The 17,638-nt window shown below is 45.5% G+C and overlaps 1 protein-coding gene across 1 annotated transcript in view; it reads left to right on the top strand.

Moving 5' to 3' along the window:
* ARIH1 (ariadne RBR E3 ubiquitin protein ligase 1) overlaps positions 1 to 17,638 on the top strand; it is a 61,380-nt gene that overhangs the window by 10,023 nt on the left and 33,719 nt on the right. Inside the window, exon 2 of the mRNA XM_069867057.1 lies at positions 17,372 to 17,439. Within this exon, the coding sequence (XP_069723158.1) occupies positions 17,372 to 17,439 (68 nt within the window). The remainder of the gene's footprint in view (positions 1 to 17,371; positions 17,440 to 17,638) is intronic.

Here is a 17,638-nt window from a genome sequence, read left to right as displayed (position 1 = left end):
TAAGAGTCTGGATATTTGCTTATTGCCTTTACAGCCCTTCAGAAAAATTGTCTGTGCTTGATGGAGTAGTGGGTTTTGTGCTACTTCATCAGGTGAGGGATGCAGACTCTAAACTCCATTTTCCAGCGGATAAGCAGGATAGAGGAGGAGGTCCTGCTCAGAAGGATTCTACTTATGCAGTTCAAGTCCTCCCGAAGTGGAGAATGCACAGTAAAAACATGGAACAAGAAGAATCTGTGTAATTGCACCTGAAAATCATCAGCTGATTTGGGTGTTGGTTCAAGGAACCTTTTTTTAAACTGAATGTCTGCTTGTTCCTATTAAGGAGAAAGCATGAAAGGACTTCCTTCCAAGATAAAGAAATGAAAATTCTAAGTGGTTCTGAGGGTATCTGCTTCCTGCCTGGTGTTACAAGCTGGGCCAGCCGCTGGAGGCATGTGAGTAAGCTGTGTGAGTGCACTCCCCTGGCAAGGAGCACTTGACCTGTTTTGCTTCACTTTTCAGAGCCGCAGAGGAAGTAGCTGGTATTTGAACAAGTCCATTATATAAAACCACGGTGGGACATACTTGATTCTACCGTTCCTGTGCTGCTTTGATGTGTGTGTGGAAACGGGGGAAACAGCTCTTGCGTAGTGAAGCACTTTGGTGACTTCCTCGTAGGGCAGCATGGACTGTTCTTGGCAGGTTCTCATTGCTGCTTGACTTCAAACACCAACAAACTCAAGCTGTTCTGGGCCTTTGAGTTTCTTTGGGTATCTAATGCTCATCCCAAGCTATGCTGTTTGCAGCGCAGGTGTGGATGGCCAGATGCATCTGCAATAGAGGCATGGTTATGTGCGCATGGCTCTTGGCTCCAGCAGTTCCCGTTCTCTCACTGTGGGGGTGCAGCTGTTTGAGGGGTCAAATAGCGAATGGGGTCAGTGCACTGACTGGTGCCTCCTCCCTGCTCTCATCAGCCAGCCCACTGTTTGATCCTGCGAGTGGTTGCTTTGCTCCATTTCCCAGAAGTGATGGTGGTTGAGTTGCTCACCACTGTGCTGCCGGCAAAAGAAGTGTGTGTGTGTGTCGCTACACCTGTAGACAATATTCTTGGGGCCTGTTTTGTGTGCAGATATAGTTACAGGTGTGTCTTTAACCTTTGAAAGATCTCAGTGTAGTTATTCAAAACTGCAGTCCCCCTTGCAGCTGATAGCTTTGCCTTGCTGTGTGTTCTTGTGTAACAAAATACAAATGCAATCAGCATTCCTTTGTCTGGCAGATAGCAATGTGGAAAGGGATTAGGGGAAACCAGGAGAATTCACATGAGTAAACAGTCTCCCTTGCAATGAGCTTTACTGTGTGGGAAGAACGACTTACTCTTAAGTTAACTCCTAATGGCCTGTATCCTAGTCAGGCTCAGGGATCTGAGAAACAGGGAGGTGAAAGGAATAGTCTTGGGAAGAATAGTAAAGGACATCTTCTGGGAAGAAGAGAGGATGTGTAGGGGAGCCAAGTCTCGAGGGGGTAATTGAAGGAGAAGCTTCCCAAGGCCTGAAGAGGTTAGACTCTGGCATAGGTGCTCGGAAGTGATGGAGCTTCGCGTCTCCATGTGTGCTAAAACTAAGTTGAATAGCAGCTTTTTATTAAAAAGGGAGGAAGAATGCTCCAACACTTAGTGAGCAGCTTCATTTCTCTTCTGGGAGCTCTGTTGGGCTCTAGTAAGTCATGACCATAAGTCCTTGCCTTAAAGCAAAGAACAAAGGTTTTTCTTCTGCATTCCTCTTCACTTGAATAAATGATCCAAATTAATGCTGTTAAAGTGAAGTTTGTTTGTTTGTTTTTTGTGAAGAGGAAGGTCTTTGGTGTAAAATCCAACCTAGTATGTATGCAGGAAAATAAAATAATGGTTTCTAAGTGCTATGAAGATCTGATGAACACGTGTCTGACATATTTGCTTTGGTAGTTAGTAATACTTGTGTAATGGCTGAAAGGCTGCCTGGGGAAACTGAGGTGGTATTCTTTGATTTATGTGTTTTATACATGCAGTAACATGTTTTGTACTAATCCTTCTCTTTATTTTACTTGGTAAAATGATGTGTTTGAAATTTCCGTATTTGTTTTGTTAAGAGAACTGGAATTAATACTTGAAAATGTACTCTGCTGTATTTTGATGTTGGATGGTGACAGCTGATAGTCAATACGAGCCTAGTTCTGTATGGGAGCGAAGATCAGGAATAATGCGAGACAGGTCCTAGACTGCTGCGGTTTGGAAATGTTAGCTGCTTTGCCTTCAGTTGCGAGTTCTGCACTGAGGTACTGGAAATGTGTTCAGAGATTGTATAGAAACTGGTACGCCTGAGATAAATGCTTGCTGCTTGGCTTGCTTTCTTAATTTTTGAATCTCTCCTCTACTCTGTCATTAATCCACATGGGGAGGTTACTGTTTGGGAACTGCCTTTTTGTATATGATGCTTATTTTTCAGCTGGATTGATAGCTTCCAGGAATGGAGCATAGTGCAAAGGCTTGAAGTTGTCTTTAGGGGGTCCCTGATGGCTTATATGGATATTGTCTGGAGGGAAGGTGGTTGGGGACGTTTGTGATCTCTTGTCACACTCCTTGTACCACGGCATAATTCCCCTGATTGGTGTCTTGCCATAGCTTGCTAGGGTATCTCCGCAGGCAGCACTGCGATTTGGAAGATGCTGGATACCAGCCTTTTCAGTGCACTTTATTACCTGTCAGTCGTTAACATAATTATTCAGATTGCTAGCCGTCACGTAGGTTGTAAAGCAGAGCTGATGAGGTGGGTTTTTTCTCTTGCAGACCCCAGTGTGTGGTGGTAGGTAGGAATACTTGAACAGGAAAGGAAGAAGGGGTGTCTGTGTCAGCCAGCAATACAGCTCGTCAAATACCAGATTGTGTGCCTGGATTTCTTTCCTGTTCCTGACTGAAACAGAGCTGCTCCAGGGGCTTTGGAGAGGCTGCATGGACCTGCGGGTGGAACTCAACTTCTGATTAAAGTTTGTGTAAAGGCAAGTCCGTCAAAGCCCTTAAGTGAGAAAATGCTGAAAAAGTTGGAAGTTTCTTGTTCTCCCTGCTGTGTGACTTGTGTTTTGTTATTTCTGTATCAAATCCCAACAGAGTATTTTCTCTGAACTGGAGGGAGCTCTGGCAGCTGGTTAAAAATACCTGCTGCAGTTAGAGACTGCAGTTACAATTTTAGATCTATTTTGTTAAAGGGTGGGAACAAGAACAAACAAGAGAATTACTAAACTGCATGCCTCCAGAATAACCTTTCTTCAAAGGTGGCTTCTGGGGAACCCTGGGAGGAAAATGTTTTGGGGTGTAAACAGGCAAAATTACTTATTGTAGCGGAAATCCCGGCTCGTAAAATAGGATGTTGCCAGGGCTCTGGTTTGTTGGCTATAAAACTGAGACTAAATGAGCAGAGTATGGTAAATAAGCTGCAGAGTCATCGTTAAAGAATGGTCTGAGCTAGAAGAGGCTTGTTGGGAAGAGGATGCTGGCAGGCTTTCCTAGTGCAGATGCAGCTTCTGCCAACTGAAGAAAGTGCTTTCACAGGTATCGCTGCTTTTGTGCAGGAAAGTGCTATAAGCTATAACCACATCTGCTCTGGGGCTTCTGCCAACGTAAGGATGTTGCCAAAGATTACATCCCTCAGATACTGCTATATTGGCAATGGTTTCTTGGGCATCTCTAGTTTAAAAGTGTTAAGATGGCTGAATTATTTTTCATTTGATCGAGAGTTACAGACTAAGGCAAAGGTGTCACTGAGGCAGATTTATTGCGCTCTTATCAAGATCCGTTTGTGTGTACAAAACTTACTTTGCCAGTAAATACTTCAAAGTGTTAAACTCTTCCTGTTTTGTGTTGCAACTTGGCAAGACGTCTGTCTTTCTGCTGAAGGATGCAGCGATGATACATGGGCAGAGGCTGTTGGAAAGGGAGAAGGTGGCGGTAAGAGTTGGGATCCAGTTCTGGAGCTGGTTTGATAAATGGGGATGCTCGTTAAATGTATGCTGGGTGGTGGCCACTGTAACGTTGTACAGTGTGGTGCTCCCAAGGGCTTTGTTTAGCCAGGTATGTGCGATGATAAACAAGTTTTAAGGCCTTTGGGCAGTGATGGGGAGGTGAAGTCAGCCCAAGGGAGCTGTGTTTTTCGTTCCTGAAGTGCTGCAGAGCGTGTTGCTGCTTCAGCGAGTGGGTAATGGAAAGGTTTCCTCTGTCCAAGTGAAGTGTGCTGATGCTGGTTCATAGAAGTGGAGGAACAAAATCAGAAGTGATGAGGGGCAGAAGTAAAGAGAAATGCGTAGTGCTTAGATGCTCACTAAACAGGGTCCTGGAGGAGAAAGATGAGATGGAAGAATGGTAATGGTTTTTCATAGAATCGTGGAATGGTTTGGGTTGGAGGGGACTTCAAAGCTCATCCAGTTCCAGCCCTGCTGTCTTGGGCAGAGACACCTCCCACTGCATCTGGTTGCTCATAGCCCCATCCAACCTGACCTGGAACACCTCAGGGATGGGGCAGCCACCATTGTTCTGGAAGTCATTTTCCTTGAAAAAAGTTCTCTAATGCTCTTGTGAACTGCCAGCAGCAAAAAATTCTTCCACTAAGCCTGTGTTTCTCATTGGTCATGTTGTCTCTGAAGGGTTGAACAGCTGCATGCTACCTGTGACTGTGTATCAAACTGTATTCCAGCTAACCTGGCCATTGCCAGGAGATAAATTTTCAGTTGGGATGGGTTTTGTTTAGTTTTCATGGTAGATTTTTAACTTCATGGGTGCTCCTTCATTGTGCTCACGGAAGAAGTCATTGCACCTTACCATTTTCTTCTCCCTTTTTTGAATGTTTGTTGGAATAAGTTAATTATAATGTGCTGAAGTGGAAGTCCTGGTTCAGGACACAGGCTGCACAAGAATGTTATTTTAACATTTTGCATAGTAAGTATTTTCCCCTAAATACCTGTGAGTTGGAGAGCACTGACTGCTGCTGCAGGAGGCCGCCTGTCCTTGTTGTCACTCTTACCTGAAGAGAAAGAGACTGTGCAAGTCAAACACCACAAGAACTGCTGGATGAGAGGAGCCTTTGTGCTGGGTGTGCACTTTGGAGTAAAGCTCTGCTCAGTTGGGATTATCCCGGAACCAAGTCAACAGCAGTTGTCCTGGCGAGGTACAGTTTGTCTGGGTTATCTTCTGTTTCCCTTGTGCTTCTGTTTGAGCATACAGTGATAGAAAAGATATTCTCTGTTAGTGCCCAGTAACTAAGGCAAGTGGGAGAATGCTCACCCAGTGGTTTGAGACTTAATCAGCATTTGAGAGAGATATTTACACTGAACGTCCCTGGGGTCTGACCTGCTGCTTGCATACTGCCTCAAGAGGACACCCTTGCTTTAATCACCTTCTGGAAGGACCTTTGAGACCAGGAAAAGGATAATTTGAGAGACCTTTCCATTAAGTCGGTTGTTTTCTTGGCACACGTTTGAGCCTACAGACAGGCCTGCAATGGAATTTGTTTCTGGAAAAAGAACACAAGTTGTTGAGAATTTACTCTTCCTATTATTGCTGTGATGATGGATGTCAGAAAAATATTCTCATCTTTTCAGAGTTTGGCTGATTACTTCTAAGCATTCAGATATGCTGTGGTATCGTTGTTTCTTCAAGTTATCCTAAGGGAAAAAAAAAAGTAGTCTTGACATCAGGACATGTAGAGGATACTCATCTAGGAAATGCTTTCCAGGTGTGCTGTGTTTGGCTTTGTTTTTTTAAGTGGAATAGACTTTTTTTGTCAGATATTGTTCTGTTAGAGCAGTTCTTCAAATGAAACCTGATAATGAATCTCCAGGAACGACCGGTTTCGGAAAGCCCTGAAAGCCACACGATGACAAATCCTCAAATCCGCCTGTGTGGCTGTAGGACTCTTGTGCAGTACAGGTTTCTTACTCAGGCAAAGTACAACTTCTGATACCTTCACAGATCTGCTAATACCATCCTCCTAGGACTTGCTGTCCATCCAGGGCCTTTTTACAAGGTGATGCCTTTGAACATGCTTAAAGCGGAAAAAAGTGAAGTTTTGTTACCTTAAGGCCGTGCAAAATCTACGGAGAAGTTCCAGCTACTGCTGACCAATAAGTCACTGGCCAGAGTGGAAACAGCCTGTTCTTTACATTGTCTGAGCTGCTGGAAATCGGAGCTGGTGGAGACAGTGGTTTTCCTGCCTGAAGGAGGGTAACAGTGCCAGCTCCTGCATCGAGCCCGTGAAATAGGTACAACTGTATGAGTGAGTTTGGCTCTGGACCAGAATCTGGCAATGTACAATGCTGACTATGGTAAAAGAGTGAAATTAATGAACCTATTTGTATTTGAGTGAGGAAAAAGGAGCAGGGGAAGCTTTTTTTGAGACACCTTAAGACTACTACAAAATGATTTAGAGGAAAAAGCAATTATATAGTTCCACTTTCAGCTTTATTCATTTACTGCTTGTTTCTGCCTGCAAACAGGACGGTTTCTGTAGCCGACATCGGCAGACCTGTGCTTTCCCAGAACACTGCAGTTCATTCAGAAACTGAGTCACTGAAGTCAGCATTCCCCTGAAACCCAAATGCACTGCGTTGCGTTGTTTTCCTTTTATCAGCTTGATGGGTAGCTGATCTGACATGTGCCACTTTCAGTCTTTCCAACATGACTGCGAAAAGACCTTAAAAAAAAAAAAAAAGTGTATTTCTGTCTTTCCAGGCTGACAATGTGGTTACATTGAGGGCACATCTTTATAGAGTTTGGCTGTATTCCCACTGTTTACTATCAAAATCTCTGTTGTGGTAGCCCAGCTGAATGTAGCCCGCAGATGCTGTACCGGTGGTACAGACGGGGCTAGGTCCTGCTTCTCTTCCTAGGTGGACCATGCTCCTGAGCAGCCGCCTCCCTCAAGAGCTGTCGTGCAAATGGAGAAAGCTTTTGGAAGGAAGATGTCCAACTGTTGCAATTTTTTTTTTTTTCAAGATGAGAAACAATATTTCTGGATTATACTCCCTGAGATATAAACTAAAGTTGCTGATGGGATATTAGAGGAGGAAAAATGGGACTTCTGACTGTAACTTGCATCAGGTTATACCCTAAGAGGCTTTAAAGTCTTTGCGACAAGAAGGCTTGGGGAGTCTGACGTGGGGAAGACCCAATTGTGATGTACCTGACGTGTGGCTCTTGGAGACGGATTTCGCAGACAAATTTCTTAGAAGCAAGTACCTGTTGTCAGAGCTGTGCCATCTCAGTTGTGTGATGATCCTGCTCTGGGTTAAAGTAAACCTTCTTGGTCTGCTGTCTATGGGATGCAACTTCTTTGGAGGAGGCTCTGAAGATCACATTTTACTACCCTATTTCCAAGTAATAATCCAAGTATCTGTTACTTTATCTTGTAGGCAAAAATAAAGCTGGTGCATAGCTATAAGCTGTTTGGGTTTCTGCGGTCTCTCTCGCTCTAAAACCTTGTGGAAGAGACATTTCTTAGCTGGTTCTCGTCAAACTGTGCTCTTGAGCTAAGCCAGGGGTTTTGGGAGGTATTGCCCAGTCACCAGACTTCTCCACCTTGACTCACTGTCACTGTTGTTCTGTGGCAACGTGTGCTTTTGTGTTTCTCTTGAACCAGCGTGGTGTACTTTTAAGTCCAGTGTTATTGAGTTATCATATTGGTTTGAGACAAGATTTGAAACCATACCTGTGTATCTTTCCTAGTCCTCTAGAGACTATTCGTCTGAGACACCATAGAGGACTGGAAGTACCAAATGATGTTTCTTTCTGCCATTGGGGATACTGGAGAAGACCAAGTTTTCCTGCTTGATGGAGTTGGATCTGCTTGTGCCACATGTACATGAACAGTAATTGTCTGGAAGGTCAAAATGAAGTGTAGTGGGACAAGCGTTTTGATAGTGTGGGTTTGTGGATGATAGAATGGTTAGCACGGAGCCTGAGGGTCTGGAAGAGCAGCGGTCTATTATGTCAGGAGGGAAGGGGGCTGAAATATGCTTAGTGCAAGTAATACTCTGTGGATGAGTAGGGAAAGTGGCTACGTGTCGTTTGTGGCTGGGAAACAGAAGTCTATTATTGCTTTTCTGAACAGCCATCTGTTTCTTCCATTGATTTCTCATCTGAACAGAAACAATGCTTTGAGGCACTGGATGTTGACTGAAGATTTGGCACTAGGGGGAAATTGGTGATTGCCAAGAACCCAGACTCTGCCTCCTTGAATCTGCAGGTCCTTTACATTCAGGGTAGCCAAAACTCTCTTGGGTCACAGAAAGGGCTTTGAATATCACCCTGTTCACGGCCTGGCTGCAGTGCTGTGTGCTGTTTTTTTCCTTCACAGTGGGGGATATTAAAGAGCTGCAGAAATAGCCGGTTGGAAGAGTTATGTTGAAATGATGCCATTGCCTTCTCCTACTCTTTCAAGGCGAGTCCTTGCAAGTTCTTGAGTGGGAGGCAACGGGTTGAGTAAACTCATTCGGAAATATACTCTAGCACTCACGTGCACCCACTCTGGTTCTCTCTCAGTATGTCAGCTATAGTCGCTCTGCAGCAGCTCTGGAAACTGTAGCTGTGGCTCGTGTGGCTTGCACAGATTTAGTGAGCTTTTGCTCATACGGTGTTATTTCTTGTGGTGGGAAACACCAGGAGGAGGGAAATACTTTAGGTGGTACTGCCTTTGCTTGTTTGGAAAAGACCTTTGAGATCATTGAGTCCTGATGGATGGTTACGAACCAGAGGACATTTACTGAGCACCCCAAGCACTGAGCAGCTTATGCTAAATGAAATAAAGGCACCTTAGCATAAGGCCTCACAGCTTTTGCACCAGAATTAAAGCTAACTTTGCAGAAGAAGCAGCTGCTGTAACTGACACACTGTCTTCAAGGTTTCTCTTTTCAACAACAGAGAGTTGTTCTACCTTATACTCCTCTCATTTCTCACGGGAAGCTTTCCTCAGGAGTCCTTGACTTGTTACTTTGTAGTCTATCAATTTGTAGACTGAAATGCTCACATAGCTGTTTCTCATGAGAAAATAGAATAATGTATTGTAACCAGTGATTACTTGTTGCTAATGGAGAATTGTCAAATCAGCTTGTAAAACAATGGCTTGCTTTAGCAAGTAAGGTATAAAATGTGTTGTGAACTTCGATTAAATGGCTTCACTTGGATCATATTGATCACTGCGTGTTGTCCCATGTTTTCTTCCGTCAGAGTCCAACTGTACCTGTCCACTACTAAACCAGATCCCTACTCATCTTTTAAATATCTCCAGAGATGGTCACTCCACCACCTCCCTGGGCAGCCTGTTCCAGGTCGTGAATCTGTAGATCTCATGATGTGGAGCTGGTACACTGGAAAATACTTCTCTCTAGTTGTAGCCTGTAGCTGACACGCCTGAGCAGCCTGGTAGATCCATCCTGTTGTCTTCTCTGTAGAAGGATTGCAGTGGGAATTCAGTTTTTGCATTTCCAAATTTGCTAATTCATCCTGGCTGGGGTTGTTGCTTTAGTGGTTTTATTTTTTCTGATTTTCAAAGCTTTGTTAGGCAATGTTAGGCAATAACTCTTCGTCATTAACCTGTAAACTTTCCGAAAGACTCAGAAAAAATTTAAAGCAGTGGATTGCTTCACTTCTGTCTCTTGAACCAGTTCACTGAATTAATGGAGTTACTTTTTATTATCTTCCTCTGCTAAAAGAGTGCACATTCATGAAAGCTAGAAACAATCAGTCAAGCACGGGTAGGTTACTACAAACCGAGATCATACTATCAAGCTGCCATTTGAGCCATCAAGTAATGGTACCAATTCAGTAATTCTGTAAAGCTTTACTTTCAAAATTAAGAGATGTGTGAAGGGGAGTTGATGAGGGAAGGAAGATGTAGGAAGCTAATGAGATTAATGATCAACGTCAACGCTGAAGCCTGGGTATGTGTACAGCAAAGTGGTAACTGCCAGCCAGGACAGCAGTTGCCAGCAGTGACTGGCGGTATCACAGGGAAGTAGCCTGGCTTCATGTGGAGCTGTGTGGAAATGCCAGTAGCAGGAAACAGGTAAATTTTGGGGGGATTTGAAAAATCAGTGGGGCTGTAGGATGTGAAGATCATACCCTTGGTGGCTGCCCAGAGATTGTAATGCTGATTTTGTTGTTATTTGTCACAGATGTTTGGAAGTTGAGACCTATTGGATCTGCCTGTGTGTGGTATTCTGACCTCCTGAACCATGAGATGGCTGATGGCCATGGTGTGACTCTCTCAGACCTCATGAGATGGCAGAGGAGAGGGGGGTGTGGCTGTGTGGTGGCAGACATATCTGTTAGCTGCCATCCTCACCTTCTCGCAGCAGCCCCTTATGTTCACTCTGTGATGGAGTTGAGGAAATGTTGGATTACTTCAAAGTTTTCCAGCAGCTTCTTGAAGTGCTCAGTCGGCATTGTTTAAAAACTAGTAAGTTTGAAGATACCCTTTTTAGGAGATCATGTCCTGGAAGTACTCAACACTTAGATCTCGTCTTCTGTTTGTGGTGCCTGGAAATTCTGTTAAGCTGCTAGAAATGAGATTTTGTGCTTTTAAGATTTCCTGTAATTGCCTCCTGAAAGAATAGCTGTGAAGGGACCTTCTGAAATGAAGGTCGCTCAGCACACTTGCAAAAACAATGCAGTCTTACGATGGCAGTCTTACTGTGATGTGGTTCAGGCTAAAAGCTTATTTAAAGACCCTCTGCTCTATGCTGGAGGTTGCCTGTATGGGGCTGGGAGAGATGTAAATGAAGAGTGGTGATGTTCAGAGTAGGTGACCTCGCTATTGTAGACTCTGGGGCTGGTGTCTTTGTTACTTGTCTGATGAAGGAAGTGGCTGTGCTGCCTGGTCTGTTCATAGAGTCATAGAATCACCAGGTTGGAAGAGACCCACTGGATCATCGAGTCCAACCATTCCCATCAATCACTAAACTATGTCCCTCAGCACCTCATCCACCCGTCCCTTGAACACCTCCAGGGAAGGTGACTCAACCACCTCCCTGGGCAGCCTGTTCCAGTGCCCAGTGACCCTTTCCATGAAATTTTTTTTCCTGGTGTCCAGCCTGAACCTCCCTTGGTGGAGCTTGAGGCCATTCCCTCTCGTCCTGTCCTCTGTCCCTTGGGAGAAGAGCCCAGCTCCCTCCTCTCCACAACCTCCTTTCAGGCAGTTGGAGAGAGCAATGAGGTCTCCCCTCAGCCTCCTCTTCTCCAGGCTAAACACCCCCAGCTCGCTCAGCCGTTCCTCATAAGGCCTGTTCTCCAGCCCCCTCACCAGCTTCGTTGCTCTTCTCTGGACTCGCTCCAGAGCCTCAACATCCTTCTTGTGGTGAGGGGCCCAGAACTGAACCCAGGATTCAAGGTGCGGTCTCACTAGTGCTGAGTACAGAGGGAGAACAACCTCCATGTTGGTTATCCTTGTTCTGTGCCATGGGTGGAGTAGGAAGGATCTGTTGTCCTTCAGAAAGGAGTGTAGGTGGGGGAACCTGTTGGGTTTGGAAGTTATTGAAGACTGATGGTAGGACATGCCTGCCGTGACCTAGAGCCCTCTGGAAAGCAGTGGGGAAAAACATGCAGCCCCTCATATGATGCTGGTCTCCAGACCATCAACAAGAGTTACAACTGAGCTGAGCAAATGTCTTGTTTAATTAATCAAGAAATCTTTTAAATCTTCTCATGTTAAGGTTACTGTTATTTTATCTGCCAACATAAAATGTGACATGTTGGTTATTTTATTAGTGCTTCCTCCCACAGCGTGGTGTGCGTTATGACAAGCTTTGGAGATGCTGTTTGATCCTGCACGTGCTTGGAGGGCAGCTGGAATTTCCACTCAGTATTCTACTGTTGGCAAAGGCTGGATTTGTGATTGATTAACTCTTCACAGCGACGCTATAGTGTGCTGTGCCTGGATTCTGCTGACTGGAGCAAAGGTTTGTGCTGCTTGGTTTCAGACAGGCCTGGCTTTGAAGTTGTGCTTTTGGTGGCCCCTTGCTCCTCCATCAGTGTGCGCAATATGTCACTATCAAGCGAAACTCTTATTATTTGCTGTCAACTAATGTGAAACCAGTCAGCTCCTCAGTCAGGGAGTTTAAATATGGTCTCGTGTTGCTTAAGCACCTGTGGAACAGAGCTGTGGGTATTGCTGAGGTCTGAGGGTTGGGCAGAGCTAGTGTTTCTGAAGTGGCTGTTTCGATTCATGAGTGCAAAAGCAGTTGTGTAGAAAACTCAACTGGAAGTGCTGTCAAACTCGTATTGCTGTGCTGAGTCTGAACGTCTCCACTGTTGGGATACAGATGCTGAAGTTGGAGTAAAAACCTTTTAGATGCAAAAGCTGCTGTGTTTAAAAACCAAAACCAGCAATGAAATGGAAAGAAAACAAAATCTGTGTCATGTCTCAAGGAGAGGGAGGACTGAGCTTATGTTGTTCTTAAATGTTTTTTATCTACAGTGAATGCTGAAATGAAAACAGGAGCTTGCTCCTGGCATGTGATGAGGAGGTGAACTCTAAAATATGTTTTTCTCTGTAGTAGCTGTGGGAATTGACTGTGCAGGTCATCTTGATGGATGAAAATATGAATGGATCAAGTGCTGCAAGCTGTCACCCAGCAAATTCTGCCACTTGGAAATTCCGATTTAAGCTAATGTTGTAATATCTTCAATTTATAATTCATTTATGCATTTAGGTGTATCCTGGTTCCTCCTTCCAACTCATAATTTATTTTGACAGCAAGAAGAATTCAGCTTAGGTATTAGTGACCGAACATCCAGCTCAATTAAATTCTGTTAAATTAAGGAGTTTTATTTCAATTAATACTTCTTTGGAGAGGTCCAGACCTCTGCAGGGTTTCCCATCCCTGTATCTCCTGCTTGCACTGGCGCATCGGAGCATGGTGATGGGAGTCCATGTACATACCTGTGGTGACAAGCACAGTGAAGTGGGTGCTGTTTGAACCACAGCTGGGCTTTGGCTGCTTTGTTAGCCTAAAACCCCCACTGCTGAAGGATTGTGTTTCTCTCTGGGCAGAGCCTTGGGAATGTTTTGTTTGTGAGACAGTTGTGACAGCAAAGCTTCACCAGTGCCCCAGGAATTCCAACAAAATGGCTGCGTTCCCCGGTGCCGAGGACAGCAGAGCCTTTGAGTGTGTTTGCTTTTCCCTTGCTCGCTGTCTTGTTCTGGCTGCTTTACTTGTTAATGTTTTTCTCTGGAAAGAGCAAATACCCTCTGTGAAAGCGCAGTTCCCCTGCTGCAGCTCCGAGCCTAAGCAGTAATCCTGTCTGAGCAGCGTTGGAGCCTGGACGTAACTAATCTTTGTGGTGTAGGAGTCAGAAACGGTAATCCTGCGTGCCGAATAAGAAGCCCATCCAGTTTCAGAACCAGCTGGATAGTGTTAACGGTGTTGTGGGATCTGGTAGTGGTTAAATACACTGCTGATTCTTGCCAGGCTGGGTAGAGGGAGTGTCCAGAGCGAGAGGTGCGGGCTTGGACAGCAGGGTTGTTGGAGGGCTGTAGCGGAACTACTGTCAAACAGTTTGAAGCATGGAATTATTTTGGTGTCGTTTTAACCCTGTGTGACTGTGTTAAGGGCTGTAGCTGCTCCACAGCAGCTAACCTCTCCTTGTGGCAGATGCTGTGATTTATTCCTCCAAAGCTGCTCCCAGATAACTGAGATAAGCGTCTGAATGCAGGCAATTAATGTGGAGCCGCTGGCACCCGTACCTTGTTGTCATGCTTGCCTTCGGTTAGAAGGATCCTTAATTCCAGAGGTTTGTGTGTTTGTGTTTAACTGTGCAAACCATGCCTCTTAGCGCTGCCTTTTTCCCTGTCTCCAGTCCTTCATGTGGAATGCTGGCTCGGGTTGGATCCACGGTTGGGTCCACGCTGTGTGTGAGCAATGACCCACTTGTGTTAGTCCTTGCCTTCTCCATCAGTGAAACGACTTCGGTTTTAAATGAAAGGTCTTGGATGTGGCAAGTGGAGAAGGCGGGTGGCAGGAGTGTGTCGTGCTGCTGGTGTTTCCTTTTTGTTTTAAATTCCCATGTTGAACAAATACTACTGAAGCTGGGGGAAGCTGAAGCCCAACGAGCCTGCAGAAGCTAACCCTCACCCCTTCTTTGTGTTAGAATGCTGGGCTCTGGAGTATGGTCCTAAGTAACGTGCCATCACAGCAGGATGCCAGCTCTCTTTATGGTACTGGGGTACTTGGGAGGTCTTTTTCTGGAAGCTTGTTTTGGGAAGCTGCAGTGCCCCTTTGGGAAAATGCCAAAGCCACAAAGGCAACCAGGCCCTCTTGTTCTTTGGGACTGGGTGTTCTTTTGTCAATGGTGTTTGCTGGGTTTGCCTTGTTGCACTTGATAAGCCCCGTGGACCGCTTTAGGACTGGATCAGTATGGCATCACTGGTCCTTCAACAGGGGGAACCACGCCGTTGTCTTTAAAAAGAAAAGTTGGCCAGAGACCACTCCCTCAGTTGCCTCTCAGCCTATTCAGTAATTAACGGGTATTGCCAGAAGCCTAATAGGAGTGGGCTGCTGCAGCAGCAGGTAGGACAAGACTTCAGGCTAGTTTAAACCTCTCTTAGTGCTGTTGTTTGAGAAATTAAGAAAATACCATTTCTTTGCACATCTGGCAGGTCTCTGGGCTGAGTGAAGAGTCCTTGCATTTGAGAAGAGCTGCGTGCTTTATCTGCTTGGGATGCTCAGCCGGAGATTTCCCATTTTAAAGCAAGACTTGTTGTAGGCCATGGACATTTTTTAAATACAAAAGTTGTGCTGACTGTGGGAGCTGGTATCATAACCAAGATAATGGAGTGATACGATCCGTTTGTTTGTAAAGTATATTTTTGCGTGTGATTAATTTGCTGTAGGAATCGTGGGTGTTTGAGCTGTCATGAGCTCTGTTAAGTACTGCTACGTAATACAGACAGCATTATTGAAAAAGACTCTTTGGAGACCTAAAACCTCAAAAGATCAATAACTAAAAGGCCTGGAAGAGGCGTTGTGCTCCTCCCTGAAGCTGGAGTAGCGTTTGGTGAAGGGGGACCCTTAAATTCCCACACAGCTTCTGGGTGGCAGAGCTGACCTGGAGAAGTTCAGCTGCTCGATTCCCTCCGATTGCATTGCTGGCACAGGCTCTGCGCTGCTGGGCTGCATCAGGGATTGATGTTATCGGAAAGCTTTTCCTTGATTTTTATTTTTCTTTAAATGAGGTTCCACGGTTTAGTGTTATTCCTGCATGGCTGCAGTGGCTCGAGCAGTGTTGGCCACACAAGGCACTTGTCGGCTGTGGCAAGAGATGAGGATGTGGCTCCCTGGGATATACAGACTCTGGGAAGACCATCCCATTGCCCAGAGAGCCTCTCGTGCTTGTCTTGGGGTGCGTACGCGGTGTATCTGCATTGCCTTTGCACACCAAGATGTATCAGCTTGCTGCTTTGCCCGAGAGCTACAGAGAGAGGGGCAATATCATAGCAGTGAGCAAGTCCAGCTGGTCCTGCAGCAGCTCCATCCCTGCTTTCAACACAAGGAAATGTGTCAATTTGTCTGAAAGTGGGATTGCCTGCTTAGCAGGTGGCTGCTGCACAGCTATCCCGACTATGAGCGTGCTGAAGGTTGGGCTGCTCTCTCGCTGTTCAGTAGTGGCCACTTGCAAGTGGCTCTTGGCCAGGCACCTCGTTGTGTTATCACAGGTAGGGGCTTGGATCCGTATCGCCTGGGAGTCTTGCTCAAAGATGATCTGGGGATGTGTCTTCATGATACCAAGTCTTTGGTAATACCAGGTTCTGTTTTTTTCTGCCCTGTACTGTGTAGCAGATTTACTGTCCCAGCTGTTTATGGGGCTTCACACCGGCTGGATCAGGGATCTGGTCTAATGTTTCTAAAGCTGCTTTTGTTCACATGGGCTTTTTAAGCTGGAAAAACTTCTTAATTTGGCCTTGAACAAGCTGTGCTGGCATTAATAAGAGCAAGAACTGACTGCAGAGGGAGAGGAGTGTCACTTTTTACAGCACAAACCACAAGACTGGCTCTTTGTGCTTCATTTTGACCTTAGGGCTTTATTCCAGTGAACGTTTTGTTGGTGTCACTGCAGAAAGATGCTGTCCCACTTTCCCCTCCTGCCCCTCTCCCTTGTGCCAGTGCAGCTGTTTGTGTGTTAGGGTAGTCAAACAGAGCGGGGAACTGATTCAGAGGAAAAAGTTAAAGGAGAAGAGGGAAGAAGACCTGTTTCCGAGCCAGTGACGTGCAGTGTTGCTGCCCAAGGTGGCTGCACCGGCACAGGGATTGAGCACAGGACATGCAAGCGTGCGACTGAGGGTAAGGGTGGACTGGGATCACTGCTCTGGGTGCCACTGTTGGCTTTTGGCAGCTTTAAGTTGTAGCTGTAGCCCGCAGGCTCAGAAAATCACATTACTAGTTTCTGTCCTGCTTTTCAACAGCTTCATAGTGTCCGTTAAAAATTTGCCCTAAGGCAAGCTTCCATTTTGGTGTCAAATGGCAGAGTAGGCAGAGCTGCACTCAGGGTGCTTGTTGTTGCCTCTGCTGCGTGTAAATGGTCCTAAAACTGAGCCCAGAGAGAGTGGATGCAGGGAGCTAAAGCACGGCTCAGGGTAACAGCAGACATATGGTTTGTTCTGTTTCTCGGCTCATGTAACTGAACCCTTGGCTGATGGTAACTGAATCTGTTCAGTTGGAAGAAAAACTTGTGTACAAGTGGAAATCGACTTTAATTTTGGTCTTATTTTGGACCTTTTATATGCTCTGTTCCTTTCTGTAGCTGTATAATTGCACAGTGTTTTCTGGATCTCTGGGTGATTCAGGAACAGCTGGGGACTTCGGAGGACACGGTTGTCTTACGCTGGCAGCCACTTACCTTCTGGGAGAGTGTTCAGCCCAAGTGTTTTGCTGCCGGGGCTGAGGCAAACAAGGAATATTCTTGTTCTGCAGGTAGTGAGGAGGTGATGGAGCAGTGGATGGGGTGGGTGGCAGTTTGCCCTTGCTGTGTTTTGCAGTCATTCTGGGTTTACACTGCACGAGCACACTGAACACAGGGATGTTGATGCTTCAGCTGCTGTGGTAGCAGTAACTGACCTGTTCCCGAGGTATTCAACTGTCTTCTCAATTTATTTAGCCATTTCGCTTTACAGAGGTGGTTTTAATTTTTCTACTTATCGTGTCTAACTATTTTCCAGTGAATGTTAGTGAACATACATTGTCTGCAGAGGTGATGTTACTGGGCAGACTGGTTTCCCCATTCGCTTGTTCATAAACTCTGCCTGGTCTTCTCATAGCAGTGCATCAGCTCGGTCAAGCAGTTATTCAATTATTTATTGTTTTTCTTTTCTTTCTCCAGAATCCAGCGACTATCACTCGAATACTGCTTAGCCATTTCAACTGGGATAAAGAGAAGCTGATGGAGAGGTAAGCAGTCATCTTTGCATTCAACCGTGTCTCACTTCAGCCCCACAAGAGACGTTTGTTACCAGAATTATGTCGGAACAGATGAACGTGCAGTTTGTGGCAGGAGAATCTCTGTTGTGAGCTCTAAGCGTTCCCCCTTTAGCAGCCTTTACCACCTAAGAGTGACTCCTTGTTTTAACGTTATTAATACCTGTTAGAC

Source organism: Phaenicophaeus curvirostris, chromosome 12 (assembly GCF_032191515.1).
Source record: "Phaenicophaeus curvirostris isolate KB17595 chromosome 12, BPBGC_Pcur_1.0, whole genome shotgun sequence".
In the NCBI taxonomy this organism is placed as follows: Eukaryota; Metazoa; Chordata; class Aves; order Cuculiformes; family Cuculidae; genus Phaenicophaeus; species Phaenicophaeus curvirostris.
The sequence above is the reverse complement of the archived record's forward strand: the minus strand, read 5'-3'. Positions and strand labels throughout refer to the sequence as shown.